Here is a 17418-nt window from a genome sequence, read left to right on the forward strand (position 1 = left end):
AAAAAAATGTTATTGCAAAAATTATTGTTGATAACAGGAAAACATGTAGGATAATGTATTGTAAAACTTTGGTTAATTGATATTATCATGAAAAATACAGGATTTTTATTAAAAAATATTACACATACGTTTTATATTTTGCGAAAGAACTAGTGATAATTAGTCAACTTTTATCTACTTTTATCAACTGTTATCTACAAATTATCATATTTTATTATAATTTATAATTTTAACTGCATACATAGTAAAATAATTTTTGCACAATAAACATAACTGCACATATAAGATTTCTTTCTCATTTTGAAATTTTTCACGTTGGTTTAAATTCAAACATAAAAATATTCGAATCTTTTTCTAATTCTTTAGAACTAGGAAAAGATGACAGCTAGGTAAGTTAAACCAACCCGGGAAAAAAAGATTATATATAATTATATATAAATATATATAAATATATATGATTATATATGATTATATATGAATTTTGTCTCTATATATAAAATTATATATGGGTCCATATATGATTATATATGGACATATATAATTCCAAATATAACTAGATATGAACAATAGATCATATATGCACTCATATATGGATCCATATAAGATTCATATGGAAGTATATATAACCCTATATGATTATATAATATAATTATATATGTTCATATATAATTATATATAATCATATATAATTATATATGATCATATAGAGACAAAATTCATATATAATCATATATATTTATATATAATTATATATAATCTTTTTTTCCCGGGAAAATTAAAATTAGAACGGCCGGTCTTCCGCTAAAAGCTAAATGCTTTAGGATCCTGCAATGGTTCTCCATTAATCGCCGCTATGACCTTATCGCTGTCCAATATCGTGACATGGTTGCCTTCAATGTAATGCACGTCCACCTTGTCTCGCGTGATCTGAAAAGTTTTTTATGCTGTGTTATTAGGTATCGATTACGAGAAATTAAACATCGAACACGTTTGTGAAAAGTACACGGAGGAAGCGTAATACCTTGTGTAAGCCATAATCTTCTTCATTCATGTCGACAAGTTGTGTTGTGGGTTTCAAGAGTGTTATAGGCGATCGTATTCGTTCCAAGGATGACGAGTCGTAATTTCGAAGAGCGAGAATGTGCGTATAAATAGTTTTGCACAAAGTCTTTCTAGTTTCGATCAAAGTTTTATCAGGAAGGTACGAAAGGAAAAGATCTAACTTCTCTTCCCAGGTCTTACATTTCTCGAGATCCAAAAGTAGCTATTAAAAAAAAGAAATTAGTAATAAACGGGATATTGACAACAAGAATATGCTCGAATACGATCGAGAAGTATTTTAGCAGCCAGTAAAATCTACCTTTTCGCTTAAAGTTGATTGCATGGTATCCATGATAGTAAGCAAGATATTATTTTGAAGTTCTTCCTCTGTAGCGGATGGAAGACATTGCTCTAGAGACATTTTCAGCATGTCAGGAGCACCGTCAATTAGCACCAATCGACCACTCAAACCTCGTTTTTCCAATCGTTTCACTAATTCGAGGGCAATTAACGAGCCGAACGAATATGCGACTATAGCAAAACCTCTTTGCTCTTTCGCCTTTGGTAAGATATACTGGAAATTTCAATAAAACGTATGTCATCCCGCATGGACGAGCACTTTTCGATTCAACAAAAGCATTCGTTAAAGGAAATATCGAATAAATATATAATTTTATTTATTATTCATGCTCTTCTGTGTATACGTACTGATAAAAGCATGTCGGCGTATTCCCGTATAGACGTATAGTTACGCCCAGTTTGTGTTAATCCATATTGCAGGGCTGTTGCGATAGGTTCGATCTTCGACGCCAGTGGATTAAATATCTGTCCGCAACCCTGTATACCCGGCAAGAGGAACACTTTGATCTTGAGCGGATTCATCCTAGTTTGTAAATCCATATGGGTCTCGGCAGACAACGCTTCGTTACCCAAAAATATCAACAGTTGAATGCCAGATACCTCGGCTTTCTGTTCATCGGTCTGTTGAGTCTGTGCTTTCACTCGTTCCAACCCCTTATCGCGCATCTCCGCCAGTTTGGCAAAGTTCAGATTGCGGATGTCCTCCGCGGTGAGGAAGACATCGTACTCACGTTCCAGTGCTTGCTTAATCTCCACGGCCATCATCGAGTCCATGCCGAGTTTGGCCAACGACGTATTCTGAGCCACAGTCTTCAAATCTTTCAGACCTGCAAAAGTATCGAGATATGTAATTAAACTTGGTGTATTATCGGTGGTGATGTATATTCTTGAACAATACGACATAATATATCAGCAATTTTATTTGAAAAAATTTTCTGCATTAATTATTAAAATCTACATCTATCTAGTGGGAATAGTAGAAATAAATAATATAAATTATAACATATTTGATTTTTATTCCAGAAAAATATTGATTCTACTAGAAATATACTTAAACGGTTTGTAATTTGAAAACATGGAATTAATATTTTTATCCCTTGCGTTAATGCATATAATTTATAGATTCCTCTCTTTTGATTTTGTTTTAGAAAAGACTATCCTAAAATGACAACAATCTTACCCATTATATTCGCCACGACCTCCATAATATTGGAGGCTCCATAAGCACCTACACGCTTTTCAACTACCACCATGCTAGACACCACCGGGCGATCCTGCAACAAGAAGTTCTCCAACTTCTCAAGGCAGGACGATACCTTTTGCTGTAAAGTACCGCCAATGGCGAGCTCTTTATGGTCCTGCCACTCGGCGACGAGGCCAACTTCACCTATCGCGCCCCATTGAATAGCCAGCCCCGGTAGACCGTTTGCCGCTCTGCGCTCGCAAATTCTCTCCATCACGGAGTTAGCCATGCCGTAATTCGTCTGTCCAGCGTTCCCTCTGCCGCAAGAAACCGAGGAGAAAACTACGAACTGCCGAAGTTGCGGGCACAAACTTCTGGATAGCTCGTTCAGCATCTTCGTAGCCCAAGCTTTCGCCCTGAAACTCTCCTCGAATAACTCCGGCGTTTGATTCGCGCAAATGGCGTCCTTCAGCACCACGGCGAGATTGAAGATTGCGTCCACCGGGGCCTGTTTCTGTGCGGAATTCAGTATAAACTCGCACTCGATGCGACTTGAAGCGTCTGCCCCCGTGATGATAAGCACGTTCACGCCGTAAGATTTCCATAGCTCGACCTTCAAGCGTTGATAACCGTTCTTTATTCCCGTTCTTGATGTCAACACCAAATTTTTAGCGCCTCGGCGTACTAGCCAGTCGGCCAGTTCCAATCCGAAACCACCTAGTCCACCCAGGATGAGGTAAGTTTTATTACTATCGCAGTAGTATCGAGGATCAGCGACAATAGGTTTGTTTTCAAGGACCTTCTTCTCATCGCAAATTTTCAGAAGCACCTATAAAAGATATGTAACATAGTCTTAATTGTTAATTTTCTTTTAGTTTCTCGCAGAATTTGATTTACTCTAGTAATAAATTTAATGCTCTTTTCAAAGCTTGGGAGCATCGTTAGGTGACTATAACATTGCAATAGAACAGCTGACAGCAGTTGGTCGTGTATAGTTACTATTCCCAGTAAACAAAATGTTAGCAATACTTTAGCAATTCCTAACAGATTTGAATATAATATTACAATAGATTGCCGTTAACTGCATTTCTTTTTACCTTGCCTATATGTTTTCCAGCTGCCATATATCTGAAGGCCGTTTCCAATTCATCCTTTTTAAAGACTTTTCTAACGAGCGGTTTGATAGCTCCATTTTTCAGGCCCTCGTTTAGTATACCATGCAGCTTTGTCTTTTCTTCGTCTGATGCAGAAAGAAGCAGATTGTCGAGTAGAATTCCGTGGAAACTGACTTCGTTCAAGAAGATCATCATTCCCAAGGGATTATTTGCAGCGAGATCAAACTTGCCGATCTCCAGGAAACGACCGCCCTGCGCCAGACAGCGAACCGATGCCTGGAGCTTCTCCTCGGCCAACGAGTTTAATACGATGTCTACCCCGTCGCCATTCGTCTGCTGAAGTATTATTTGCTCGAAGCTGGTGTCGCGCGAATTGCCAATATGATCATCTGGGATCGACGGAAACATCTCGCGAATGAACTTGCGTTTTTCAGGCGTTCCTACAGTGGTGAACACGTTGCAGCCTTCATTGAGGGCAAGATGTATCGCCGCCTGACCGATGCCACCAGTGCCAGAATGAATGAGCACTTTGTCGCCCTTCTTCATCTTGCCACGCTGATACAGCGCGATATAGCATGTTACGTATACGCATGGCACGGTGGCCGCGTCTTCCAATGACCAATTGTCAGGCACGTACCAGCACAAGCTTCTATCGGCTTTGACGACATTCGTTATACATCTGAAAAAGTATAAATTTATTGATCGTACAAAAATCGAAAATTTCAAGCTCTTGTTAATAAACTTTTGAAAATATGCCGGAACTTAATACTTTCATTGTGTAGTATGTCCTTTTTCTAAATGATGAAAGTATAATAAAAACGATACTTCAATGTATGATTTTACAAATGTAAAGTATACAAATATATTTTTAATAAAATTATTACTTTTGGAAGAAAAGTCCCATCACGCGACGACCAGCGGTATCGATACCAGCATACTCCAAGCCAACTGTGCTTTCGTCGAATCGGTGCGTACGCAATGTGTTATTATTCATAGCGAGTTTTCCTGTGCTCATCATGATATCTCTAAAGTTGAGAGGCGAGTACACTACATAGACCAGATCCTTTTGATTAATATCAGGCTGTATAGAGCCCTGGACCCAACGAAGCGAGCTTAAGTCACCAGGTATCTATATATTTCAAAGATATATATTATACAAAAGTGGAGTAATTATATTATATATAATACAATACTATAATATATAATATTATATAACTGCGTATGTAAAAGTAACAATAATGTATAAATATATGTGTGTACATACATCTATGCACGATGTTTCAGAATACGATATGTTTTCTTACGTATTACTACATACCATTTGTTCGACATACGCATGACGGACAAGCTTTGGCTGTAGACTCGGTAGCGGTTGATGTCTGTAGGAACCCCATATCTTTCCCGTTCTCAATACGTTGATCGGCAAATCCAGCTGAAGCTGTTCCAAGTATAATGAATTTTGTAGGGAAAATTTAGGAGCTTTGGTATCTTGTATCAATATGCTTCTGATTATTTCTCCGCCTGGTTCCTTTCTCAAGCAATTCACGAAGCCTAGCAAACCGCTTTCCAAGTCTCCCTCGCTGACGAGTATTATCCTCATGTCGGCGGTCTCATTTTCCGCATTCATTAACGAATTCAATTTCTCGAGCCAAGTGAACTCATCGTTGTTAACGTGAATGATTTCCGTTTTTCTGATCAGCTGTTTCTTCTTCTTTAAAAGTATAATAGTCTCTTCGCCAATATTCTTCTCTAGAATCACGTCTAATTGTAAGCCGTGCTTCGAAGATGTCGAAAGATTTTCGGCTTTGAACGATCTTTCTCGTGTCAATACAAAACCGCCGTTTTTCAGTTTCAGTAGGATCTGCTCCAATTGTGTTTTCTTATCTCTTGATAGTAGCCCGATACCGATGGCAAGCATAATATTCTCTTCTTTAGACACATTATTAACGTCCATGGAGATCACATTCGAGAGTAATGATTCATCAAAATGATTAGATGGTGCTGACAGATATACCTTCGGCTGAATTAAAGGCAAGTCACTCAAAATCTCAATAATCATCGGTGATACTAATTTATCCGCTGTCACATTGTCGGAGTCGTCGATCAACTCGATGGTCTTCACATGAATAGCTTGATGATATTCGAGTACGATCTGCGTGGACAATCTGATCGCTTCCTTCAGGGATGTTTGCGCTTTATCGCGATGAGCCACGAATTTATATTCTTCGAGGATTGGGTCGCTAGCTGGCAGTCGGCGAGGTATAGCCGTAGCCTTGACACCACGGATTTCGACTCCCCCTGATAATATGGTTTCCCATTCTTCGTACACGTGTACGAGGAATTCTGCAACGAAAAATTGCAGTATTTATATATGTGTAATTATAATGGTCATATCAGATTTATTAATGTAAGAATTATGATAAGAGTAATAGAGAAAACAATTTATAATTTTTACTTATTTAAACAATTAAATAATTATCGATTATATAATATTATACATAATGTTTCTCATTAAGATTGCGAATTGATATTGCTTATAGTATATGACTTTTTTAAATATATATGTATAAAAAGTGTGGGAAATTAAAAGTTCAGCACGTTATTGAAAAATATTTTACAAAATATTTCTAATTTAAATTTTTTTAAGAGGTGCAAAAAATTATTTTGATCTATACGGAAAAATGAACAAAAGTCATATAAATTATAATGACAACGATTAAAAATTTACTGCTATTTCACGCTATGATTTGAATTAAGAAATGTAGTTAATCTTCTTATGCAAGAACAAACCTCGCGAAATATTTACCAAGTTGAAAAACGAAATGTATAAACTTACGTTTGTCTTCTGAATCTAGATTTTGGACTTCCTGCTGGTGAAGTTTGGTGTCAATCACGATCTTCTGTATTCTCGTAGGTACGTATAACTTTTTCATTTTTGTTCCAAGAATCATCATCTGTAGCATGTTGTCGAGGAACGTTACCCAATTACCCACCCAAGCAATGTGTCCCTTCTTCCCTGATATAGATGCGCTTTTTAAGGAACGGAAAATGCCTGAATATTGATATCCCCGCAATCTTAGCTCTTTATAAATATCCTTAGTGTTCATAACTTCTTCCTCGTCGTCATCTTCTGGCAAAAGCGCAACAGGTATCTTTTCTTGCGCAGGGTTCTTCATGACTCGAATCAATCCAGTCACAACTGCAGTACTATTTTCCGTTATCTCGAATCTTCCAGTACCTGCAGAAATAATTATCGCGATCAATTAATTAAAATATAATATAAATAATGAGAACAGATGTTTGAATATACAAATGTTTGAATATACAAACTTCAGGCTTGCACAGTTCGAACAATTTAAAATTCAATCTTGAAATTTGGATTTTTCGATTACATGAACATTTCGAGCAGCAACCAAAAAGATTAAATCTTTTAAGATTAAATAGTATATTGTGCACCTCGGGTCGAAAGCTTTTTCAGACTCGTGTGATTGCCGCCCGAGCCGAAAGGCGAGGTGCACACGATATTTTTCACAACACCTCTTTACGGAAATGTTCGACTTTTGAATGCCTTTAGAGTGTATGCATTTGATATTCCATTCGTACAGTTTGTACGCGCGTGTAGTTAAATAGAAAGAGAAAAAGAGAGTGATGCGGGGTCCTTGGGCGAAGCCCTGATGGGGTCCAGGAGTAAAGCGTCCGGTGGGGTCCAGGGGCGAAACCCCTGGTGAGGGGGTGCGGGGGGCAAAGCCCCCCACATAACACAATATTAAAATGACAATAAAATTTCCAAAAAAATGTAAGAAATATAATTTTTACGCGACGCTATATGCGCATGCGGATTCCGGGCGATTGAGATCCACTACCTTTCTCTCTCGCACAATGTACGTTTCTCTCTCGCACGATGCTCAATTCCCCTTCCATTTATGGCAGCTTTCCAGCAAATGACACAAGTCGACACAAACGTCGTTTTATCTTTTTTTTTTAGGAATGAGTAACAAAGACAAAACGACACTTGTGTCGACTTGTCACTTGCTGGAAAGCTTCCTATATATGTTTTAAGATTTGCCCGTTACTTTACTTTCCGCCCGCTAAACAGGGAGGAAAGTCGTTACTTTCCGCCCTAGGGAGGAAAGTGCTCACTTTCCACCCGCTAAACAGGGAGGAAAGTAACAACTTTCCTCCCTGGCGTGAAATTGGCCACTTTCGCCCCTCTCTACAGGCATGGAAAGTCGGACTTTCCGTGGAGGTGTTGTGAAAAATATTATGCATCCCATATAAGATATAAATAAATGCGATTGTTGCCATGACTTTGCATTGGAACTATAAATTGTTAAATGCAATTGATATGTAAGTTAAGGCATGTCAATAAAATGGCAATGATTGTTAATCACGATAGTACTCTGTTGTTTTGTATGAATAGAAACATTGAGAATACCTTTTTGAACCATCACTGTTAAGTTAATTTCGCCTTCTTTCGGTAGATGGGTAGCACGGATGAAGTTGACATCTTCGAAGATGACCGATAGCTCTGTGTGCCTTTGCCCATGCAACATACCAATACTTTCCCAAACCATAGCAAGGTATCCTATAGCGGGTATTAAATTCTTCCCATCGATAACATGACCGGTCATATATTCATAAATCTCGTCAGCTACCGACAAAGAAACGACTCTCTCACCGGAAGTGATCTTCTTTTGCGTCTTATACGACGTTACGTACCAGTCGTCAGTGTGTTCCCATCTTGAAGGAAATTAAATCATTTATTTCAGTTTATTATGTTAATCTCTCAATAAAACTTAATAGGATTCTCAAAATAATTTTCGTGCAATTTTCCTTAATTTTTCTTGTTAACTGGAACTTCGTAAGAGTAATGACGAAGGACAGTTACATTTTAATACATTAGATGAAAAGAATTCTTGTTTTATTTCAGATAACCAAACATTTTGAATAATTTAGATGATTTCTGCAAACCTACCTAACAGAAGGTGAGATCATTGGCGTACCGCAGCTAACTGGATACTCGATGGGCGGATAGAGACTCGCAATATCCGGTTGTAATCCTGTATTGTAGAGTTTGCCGATTGCTTGCAGGAAAACCTCGACGTTGTCTCTGTGACCGCGCTGGGTGAGCGCGATATTCGTGACTCCCGGGCCGAGAGATCGTCTCAGGATAGCTTGCAGACGACCGTGGGGTGCGATTTCGATGGTCACGACATCCTTCGGGATCATGCGCGCCGTTTCCTCGAATAGTACAGGACTCAGAAGATTGTTGGTGTGGTATTCGGCGGACGACAACTTGGCAGACGCGGTGGACCATTTATTGCGCGGTACAGACGAGCTCACCCATTTTCGGCTGCGTGGCTTCGGTTGAGGAATCACCTCGTTCAGATAAGCCAGAAGTTTTGGCCCGGCGGGCGCGATGTAACGACTGTGATAGGGTATGTTGCTGCATGGCACTTCCTTCGCGAAGATTTGCTTAGCCTGGTTAAATGTACGTAAACTTAGTTGGAACAAATATGGAAAGTATTGAAAATACTGCTGGGAAATATTTATAATTCGAAAACGTAAATAAAACCACAAGGAAAATGTCATATACGTACACAAATGTCGCGTATATTGTTAGATTTTAATTAACGCGTTGGAAATTGTTTTAGCGTCGCGTTTTGCATTGTTAAAATATCACATTTAAATCCGTTTAAAATAATAAAAATAAATTTGCATACATCTATATTTTTTATCAATACAGATTAGAATTTTTTTTAAAGCAGTAAGTTAGACAATAATAGAACCTGCAATTGGGCGACAAATTCTTTTATTGATTCAGCGGGCCCACTAATGGTGCTACTGTCAGCAGCATTATGACAAGCCACTTCGATATCGGGTGGGCACATATCTTTGATGTCCTCGTAGCCAAGACCAACAGCCGCCATCGAACCGAAAATTACTTTAGTTTCGATGGACGCTAAACCTCTCGAGTACGCTGATAAGATCATTTGTTCGGCGGTGAAGCATCCGTCTGCGTAAGCGCAACCGAGCTCTCCGACGGAGTGACCAATAATATTATCCGGCACGATGCCTACCAATGTGAGGAGATCGACCAGACCAATCTATAAAATTCATATTATATAAGAATACGATGAAAAATAATAAGAAACCTCTCAAATTTAATTAATGATATTACACGCTTAAAATCTTCATTATAAATTCTTAATTAAAATAATGCTAACTAAAGTAATATCTAGTCATTCTAGTCTTAATTTAAAAAAAATTAAATATATATAATTTTTGATATAAGAATATTAATATATTTTATTGTATAATTTATTATTAAATTAATTTAACTTTTGTTAATTATTTTAAGTTCTGACATTTTTAATTTTTAAAAAATTTTATTTTTATTATGCCAATGATATCGGGAATGTGTGTCGCATGATAATATACTGCTCACCTGTACTGCCGCGATACCCACAAACGAATGCAAAATATTGTCAAAAGTAGATTTGTCTTTATTTGTCAGTATATCAATGATATCTACACCGCGCGGTCGTAAGACGGCGTCGCATTTTCTAACAGCTTCGGCAAAGACGGGGAATCTCAACAGATCGGTACCTATTTAGAACAATTCAACAAGTCAAATAAACAAAAAGGTATCAGGATAAAATATATCATTTTCATTTTTAGAAATCAAAAAGGATTTAACACGATACGCACCCATGCCAGGCCACTGCGATCCCATACCGGAAAATACGAACCAAATTGGTCTCGTAGCTCCCAAATAATTTTCTGTTTCCTTTGGGATATGCTCTGTTTTTTTCGAGCCGACTATTGTGTAGCCTCGATACAGATGCCCTTGGATATCCTCAGAGTGAATGTCGTGCAGCAGGCGGATATATTCAATATCTACCGGATGTCTCTCGATCTACGAAAAGATAAAAATAAATTTTTCCATGAATCTATAACAAATCCAATCGATAGGGAATGTCTCGGTGAACATTTCGCTCTATGTCGATTTTTCTTTAAAGAAATCTGTCGAACTTCGTGTAAGTATATATTTAAAGATATAAATTTTTCAATTTTCCATTATTAATCTATGACTGATATATTTCATTCATTTTCTATGTTTTATATTAATTAATTTTTATATGATCTTTCTCTCAACGTCTTGATTCTTCATCAGTTTTTACTTACATCGTTTAAGAATACTTTAATAGAGTCCTCCGTACGTCCAGATACTGTTACGAGTCTCGGTAAATCATCAGATGGTGCTCCATTGTTGATCTTCTTTTTCGAATAAGATTTCAATACGATGTGGGCATTGGCACCTCCAAAACCGAAGGAATTAATACCCACGTAACCACCATCCCATGGTGTCTGCTCGGTGATGACCTTGATCCTGCCATCTTCGAGAGCTTTCAAACCTTCTCGTGGTCGGTTGTAATGTAAATTAGGTGGAATTATTCCGGTTTCCATTGCTATTATTACCTATGGTAAATGTTGCTTAATGAATTAATATACCATAAACCTAAGCGCTATTTCCTGTTTATTTCTTTCAGTCAAATATTCGAATACTTGCAATATTGGCAACAATTTTAATTAAGATTTAAAAAATTAGGGCTAAATACAATTTATATTTGTTACTATTCGGATAAATCCAACTAGATATTAAGATTCTAGAAAATTTTAAATAAGTAATAAAATTTTTTTCATTTTAAGAGGATTTTGACAAAGTTAAATTCATAAGAGTATATAGAGATTTCTTGCTGTAATGAAAGGAATGTAAAAAAAAATTAGATGCCAACGTCATATCCAAGTACTAACCGTGCCCAACGTTGCTTGACTTCAGTAATCGTACGAGAACAAAGCTATTACAGTATATACATTTGTAGTTCCTGCCTTACTAGCTTAACTACTTGAACAAGAACTGGTACGCAACAACGTGATATAGACGTTGGACGGTTGTTTGTAACAATTTTAGCTAGTTTTAATCCGGAAGAATTAAAGGATTTTAGTGGGAATTATAAATATAATGCCAATTTGCTAGAATTCGAGTACCTGAATAATTAATTCGTCAACTTATCTTATTATCGAAGTATTAATATCTGAAAAGTTCGAATAATTCGAATCTTAATATCCAAAAACTTGAAAACAAAACTGAGAAGTTGAGTCGCCAGCAAATAATTAACAATTAGCACAGGGGTTTTGTTCGACCAAACTTGCAATTTTATTATTAAAAAGACGCTACGTTTCAACCGCAAAATTCGGTCCTTTTAACGTAGCGTCTTTTTAATAATAAAATTGCCAGTTTGGTCGAACAAAACCCCTGTGCTAATTCCAAAAACTTGAATTTATCCAAATCTGTGAATTTGGATTCAAAAGAATTATCTACATTACTTAAGAAATAGAACAGAAAGCTAATCGCTAAATTAAAATTGGGATTTATATAGCTACTTTTTTTGCTAACTCTAAAAGAATTATCCACAACTAAAATAGTTTATCGTCTAAAAATGTAAATCAATATATGTATATAGTATTCCTTTGTCGAAAAATCGAAAAATATTTAATTAACTTTACCCTTCTCGTTTCTAGAGATTTGCAAAAGGATTGTTAACATTGTTAAACATTGTAAACGCGATATTTCTAAAATAAAAAAAAGAGTTACCTTGATAACTTGACACAGACCGCTAGCGGGCTCGGAATGACCCATATTCGACTTAACAGAGCCGATCAACAAAGGCGCAGTTCTCTCTTTGCAGATGACTTTCTCAATCGCGTTGAACTCCTCGGGATCGCCGACTTTAGTGCCGGTACCGTGACATTCTAGATAGGACAGATTGTTCGGCGATAAGCCGCAATCCTCGTAGCACTCTTTCAGCAAGTTGCCCTGCATCAGGCTCGACGGGAACGTGATGCTCTGCTCCTTGTAACCGTCGCAGTTTGTTTTGCCGTAGACCACCGTGGCGTAGATCCGTTTCGCGTTCTTCGCCTTCTGCAGATATATGACGGAAATCGCCTCACTGCGAACAAAGCCATCCGCGTCGGCATCGAACGCTTTGCTGCGACCATCAGGCGACAAAACCCCTGCAATCATCATTACCATAAAATACACGAAAATAATCACCTATTATATTCTCAATTCTTTGTACGGTATTCATTGATTATCTTGAGAACAAAACTTTTTATTAAAAAAATTTTACTTTATCTTTTTGACTTATTATTATAATTGTTATATTATTAATTTTTTATGGGATCACATCCTATATATGTATGATTTATATTATAAATATCAGTAATGTATGCTTCTTACTATTGATACTTTACATATTACTTACATTATTTACATTAGAACTAATAAAAAGAGTCGTATTGCATTTTTAATGCAAAACCGTTTGCACGTAATTACCTAATTAATAATAGTATAATTTTCTTTTTATTTAGGATTCTGCTTACAATCAATATTTACAAGGAAACGTGAGTTCTCTTTTTTTTACGTTGCAACGTAATCAAGGAATCGTACCGAGACGAGAAAATTGCAATGATACGTAGGGATGAAGGCACAGATTCGATCCGCCCACGATAGCGGAGTCGCATTGGCCGTCTTGCAAGCACCGATAAGCGTGCTCCAACGCGACCAAGCTCGAGCTACAGGCGGAATCCAGAGTGTAAGATGGTCCGGTCACTCCTAACCAGTCGCAAATTCTATTTGCCAGCATAGCTCTGCTGCACCCGATAAGTCCTAAGCCATTTACCTAATCATCACAAGAAAATTAAGAATAGAAAATAATTTTTTACTTTAATTGCTAACATCTTCGCCTCCTACATTTTTCTATCCTATTTTTAGCAATAAGCAGGCGAGTAATTATAAATTTTGCAGAAATGTGAAATTTCTGACCTTTGAAATTCCTTTTGCATCCAAATTTAGATTGACAAAGTGAATCCCTATTCTTTTTAACTCGTCTATCTATTGTTACGTAATATACTGACGCGCATTAATACTGACATGATACTAACGTACCTGTAATTTTTCGTAAAACCAGGTCTTTTCAGCTTCTGAGAAACACGCGCCCACAAAAACGCCGGTTCGCGACCCACGCAATTGCTTTGGATTAATTCCCGCATCAACGACGGCTTCGTAAGCATGCTCCAGTAACATTCTGCACATCGGATCCATCGTGTGAGCCTGTTTGAAGTGGACCCCGAAGAACAGGGCGTCGAATTTGCCAATATCGTTAATCTTTCCTGTACGCTGAGGAATATCTGGATGTTCTGTTGGCATTAATAAAAACATAATAAATCATCATGTCCATCCTAAGAGTTTTAATTACGTAAGTAGAATAAAAATAGACACATTTAACTGTAATATATATATATATATATATATATATATATATATAATTATTATATGTATTATATATATATAGATTAATCTAAGATTTATATGTATCTCTACGTTTTACATATGTTTTAGATAGGACAATTAACATAAAATTATATGTAAATTTATACATACATATATTATTTGATATTATTTTATAGGAAAAGTATGTAAAACATACTTATCTGCGTAAGAGATTTAACATTTGGTATATATTAATGCTAATAACAATATGTTTATTTATATTTATGGCAATTAAAACTTTTTTATTTATTCTGATCTATTAATCACCTAATTTCCACCGGCGATCATCATCCGTGATCATGTCTACCTTATTTAATAAATTGTTTTTGAACTCTTCCACATTTTTGGATTCCGGAAATCTACCGGCAATACCAGAGATAACGATTTCTTCGCCAGGTTCAGGTGCTTTGCAATTCTTCTTGGTTGATTTCGCCGCAGACATCGTTCTCAGGATTACCTTCTAATTCCGTCAATACGAAGAAAAAAAACAATGTTGCTGAAGTTAGTTGTCGAAATATTATCTCATCAATTGTGAGATTTTTCAATTATTTCAGATATTTATAATTAATTTTGTTATTAATTTTCACTGTATAGAAACTATTTGTATTTATAACGTATTTTATTATAGAGAACTTAACGAGTTCATTAACTGTTTCGGTAACGACTCGCAACTGAAAGACGAGACAGCGGAAACGGATTTATTTGTACATTTCGGGCCGATTCCGAGGCGACGCCTCCTATTCCCCCACTGCCGCTCGAGACTCAGCGGCCGAAAGTGCGCGTCTGCAATGTGGTGTCTAGTTGAATAAAAATGAGATGCTTAATGTAAAAGTATCAAAGGTTAAATCAATGTAGAAACGACGAAAACCCATGGTCGAATTGTTACGACGTTGTCGAATAGCCCAACGTTGTCACTTGAATATATATGCAAATGCGCCATTTCATATTGTGTAGACAGTAGATCTTCCATTGTAACTCTGGTACACTGTTTTATTCTGCAATTATATTATTAAAAAACACAATTTGGGGGAGAACTTTGCCATTAGATATAATATAGAAGAGAATATATTGTGGAAAATTAAATAAAGATTAAAAATCATTTTTTTTTTGCCATGTAACAATAATAAATAAAGTCACCTGTAATAAATTTTATTACAAAAATTCCATGCACTAGGAGTGCACTTAATTTCTCTATCAATGGGTTTTTCAAATATGGAGAATTTTCAGAATTCCGGTGGCATCGGTTTCATTCCAAGCGAAGTGAAGAATTCTTCCGCTATTTGGAACATCCTTCTTACATTAACAAAAAGATCTTTTTAAAAAATTATTTCTATTTTATAAATTTACACATAACTATATTGTACAATCAGGAATATACCTCATTGGAGTTATACCCTGAATCATCTTATCCAAAGTTACATCGAGTTTTCTGCTTGCGGGAAATGGTTGCACTAATTCATAGAGATTTTCCCAATTTTGAGCCCACATGTCCCCTAAAACATACGCCGGTAAAGGTCCATCCTCCCGTATTCTGTCACCGTATCTTTCAATCAGTTTTAATCGCACGTAAGTAAAAAGATTCTTGTAGAGCGGAGTTATGGCTGACATTATCTCCGCTATATTTTGCTGGAAATATTCGTCTTCAAACAATTCTCTCATCTGGTCGCCAGCATCGGCGAAACCTTTCACAAGAAATGCGTTTTATTAGCTTCAATTATATTGAAAAAAATATTATGTTTTAAATATTTTTATGTAGCAAAATAGAATGCCACATTTAGAATTACAGCTTTTCGTACTGTTTAATTTAGCTGCTCGATTTGCCAATTGAACATATCTCAAATATTTATTTTGTATTGAGACAATTCAAATTGCATAGAATAGTGGACACAATTATATGAACTGAAGAAGATACAATGTGTCTCTTTACTCTTTTCTACCGTAGAAAATAGATTTATACCGTTATAGGAAATACTCCGAGCAGTTGCTTACGAGCAGTATATAAGTCAAACTCTTTTCAACAAACTTACACTTAAGAGATCGCAGTATATCTTCCAATTTTATTTAATAGATTTAAATTTATAAATAAATATTAAATATTATAAATATATTTAACAGCTAAAGTTAACATTTATCCACCTGCATTTGAATTTTATAAGAATACTAGCGTTTCGGCCCGCGCTTCGCGCGGGCCTCAAAGCTAGCGCGTGGACCTCAAAGCTAGGAAACTATAGATCTATATGAGGAAGCAATGTGCAAGTTTCTACTTGCACACTTAAAAGCTATGAGGAAGCAATGTGCAATTTTCTACCTGCACACTTTTTTATTATCCTAAAACATCATTTTTTGAAGTCGAATAATAAATTTAACTTTTTATAAGTTCTAAAGTCTGTCAGCAACTTTTCGGAAATATTACAAATGCAACATTGCATTTAAAATATTTCTGAAAAATTTCTGAAAGATTGTGTAGGTAATGAAAAATTGAATTGCAGGCAGTGAAGTTCTACAATATCGCGTTATATTTTTGAATGTTTCCCATACAACATTGCATTTGTAATATTTCCGAAAAGTTGCTGACAGACTTTAGAACTTATAAAAAATTAAATTTATTATTATATAATTATTGCCTTTTATTGCAATTTTTCTTTTTTATTAAGAATTTTCTGATATTCCAAATTTTGTCATATGGGATTTTTAATATAAAATATAAAATATTTAATAATATATTTAATATAAAATAAATCTTTCAGCAAAGTTGCATTTGAAATAATTGCAGACATTGAAACATTGCCGAAATGATGTAGAAACGATCATGAAATATTTCTGAAATATTGATGAAATGTGTAATATTTCAAAAGGAAATTTGCAGAAATGTTTATAAAATATTACATGCTGAGTGGGTATAGTACATCTTTACAGCAGGCAATTCATAAATATGAAATATCTGCTGTTAAAGAAAGTCTACTGTAAATGTCTTGATGGAAATATAATCTTAAATATTTATATATAATATTATATGGTCATATATAAGCATCTGATTATATATATGTGAAAAAAATATCTCTTATTTATTTATATTAGTTTATATATAATCATATAAAAAATGGAAATATAATCTTGAACAACATTATATGATTATATATGAAAATATATATGATTATATTCTTCTAAAACCTCTGCTCCATTTAAAAATTCTAATTTATGTTTAACAGAGAAAGCAATACGACTATAAAAAGACGTCTTTTCGTCATCTTTTAGTTTTATGTGCTGTCTTTGCATTAATTAATGAAGAATTAATTATCCACATAGTCAAATCTGTCAAAAAT

At 35.6% G+C, this 17418-nt stretch overlaps 1 protein-coding gene across 1 annotated transcript; it reads right to left on the bottom strand.

The window, feature by feature from the left end:
• Positions 1–76: 76 nt before the first annotated feature.
• Positions 77–16216, bottom strand: LOC139782525 (fatty acid synthase-like). The gene is given in 22 exon segments (XM_071721552.1): positions 77–810; positions 813–927; positions 1022–1264; positions 1361–1615; positions 1750–2228; positions 2582–3413; positions 3682–4378; positions 4584–4828; positions 5018–6042; positions 6536–6937; positions 8135–8439; positions 8675–9180; positions 9489–9806; positions 10148–10308; positions 10411–10618; positions 10888–11181; positions 12359–12777; positions 13214–13445; positions 13712–13962; positions 14363–15090; positions 15233–15388; positions 15474–16216. Coding segments are annotated over 20 exon segments (7191 nt in total). The 5' UTR covers positions 14538–15090; positions 15233–15388; positions 15474–16216; the 3' UTR covers positions 77–781.
• Between the last annotated feature and the right edge of the window lie 1202 nt (positions 16217–17418).

Source organism: Temnothorax nylanderi, unplaced genomic scaffold (genome assembly GCF_030848795.1).
Source record: "Temnothorax nylanderi isolate EJ_2023f unplaced genomic scaffold, tnyl_v1.0 TNYL_tig0421_pilon, whole genome shotgun sequence".
In the NCBI taxonomy this organism is placed as follows: Eukaryota; Metazoa; Arthropoda; class Insecta; order Hymenoptera; family Formicidae; genus Temnothorax; species Temnothorax nylanderi.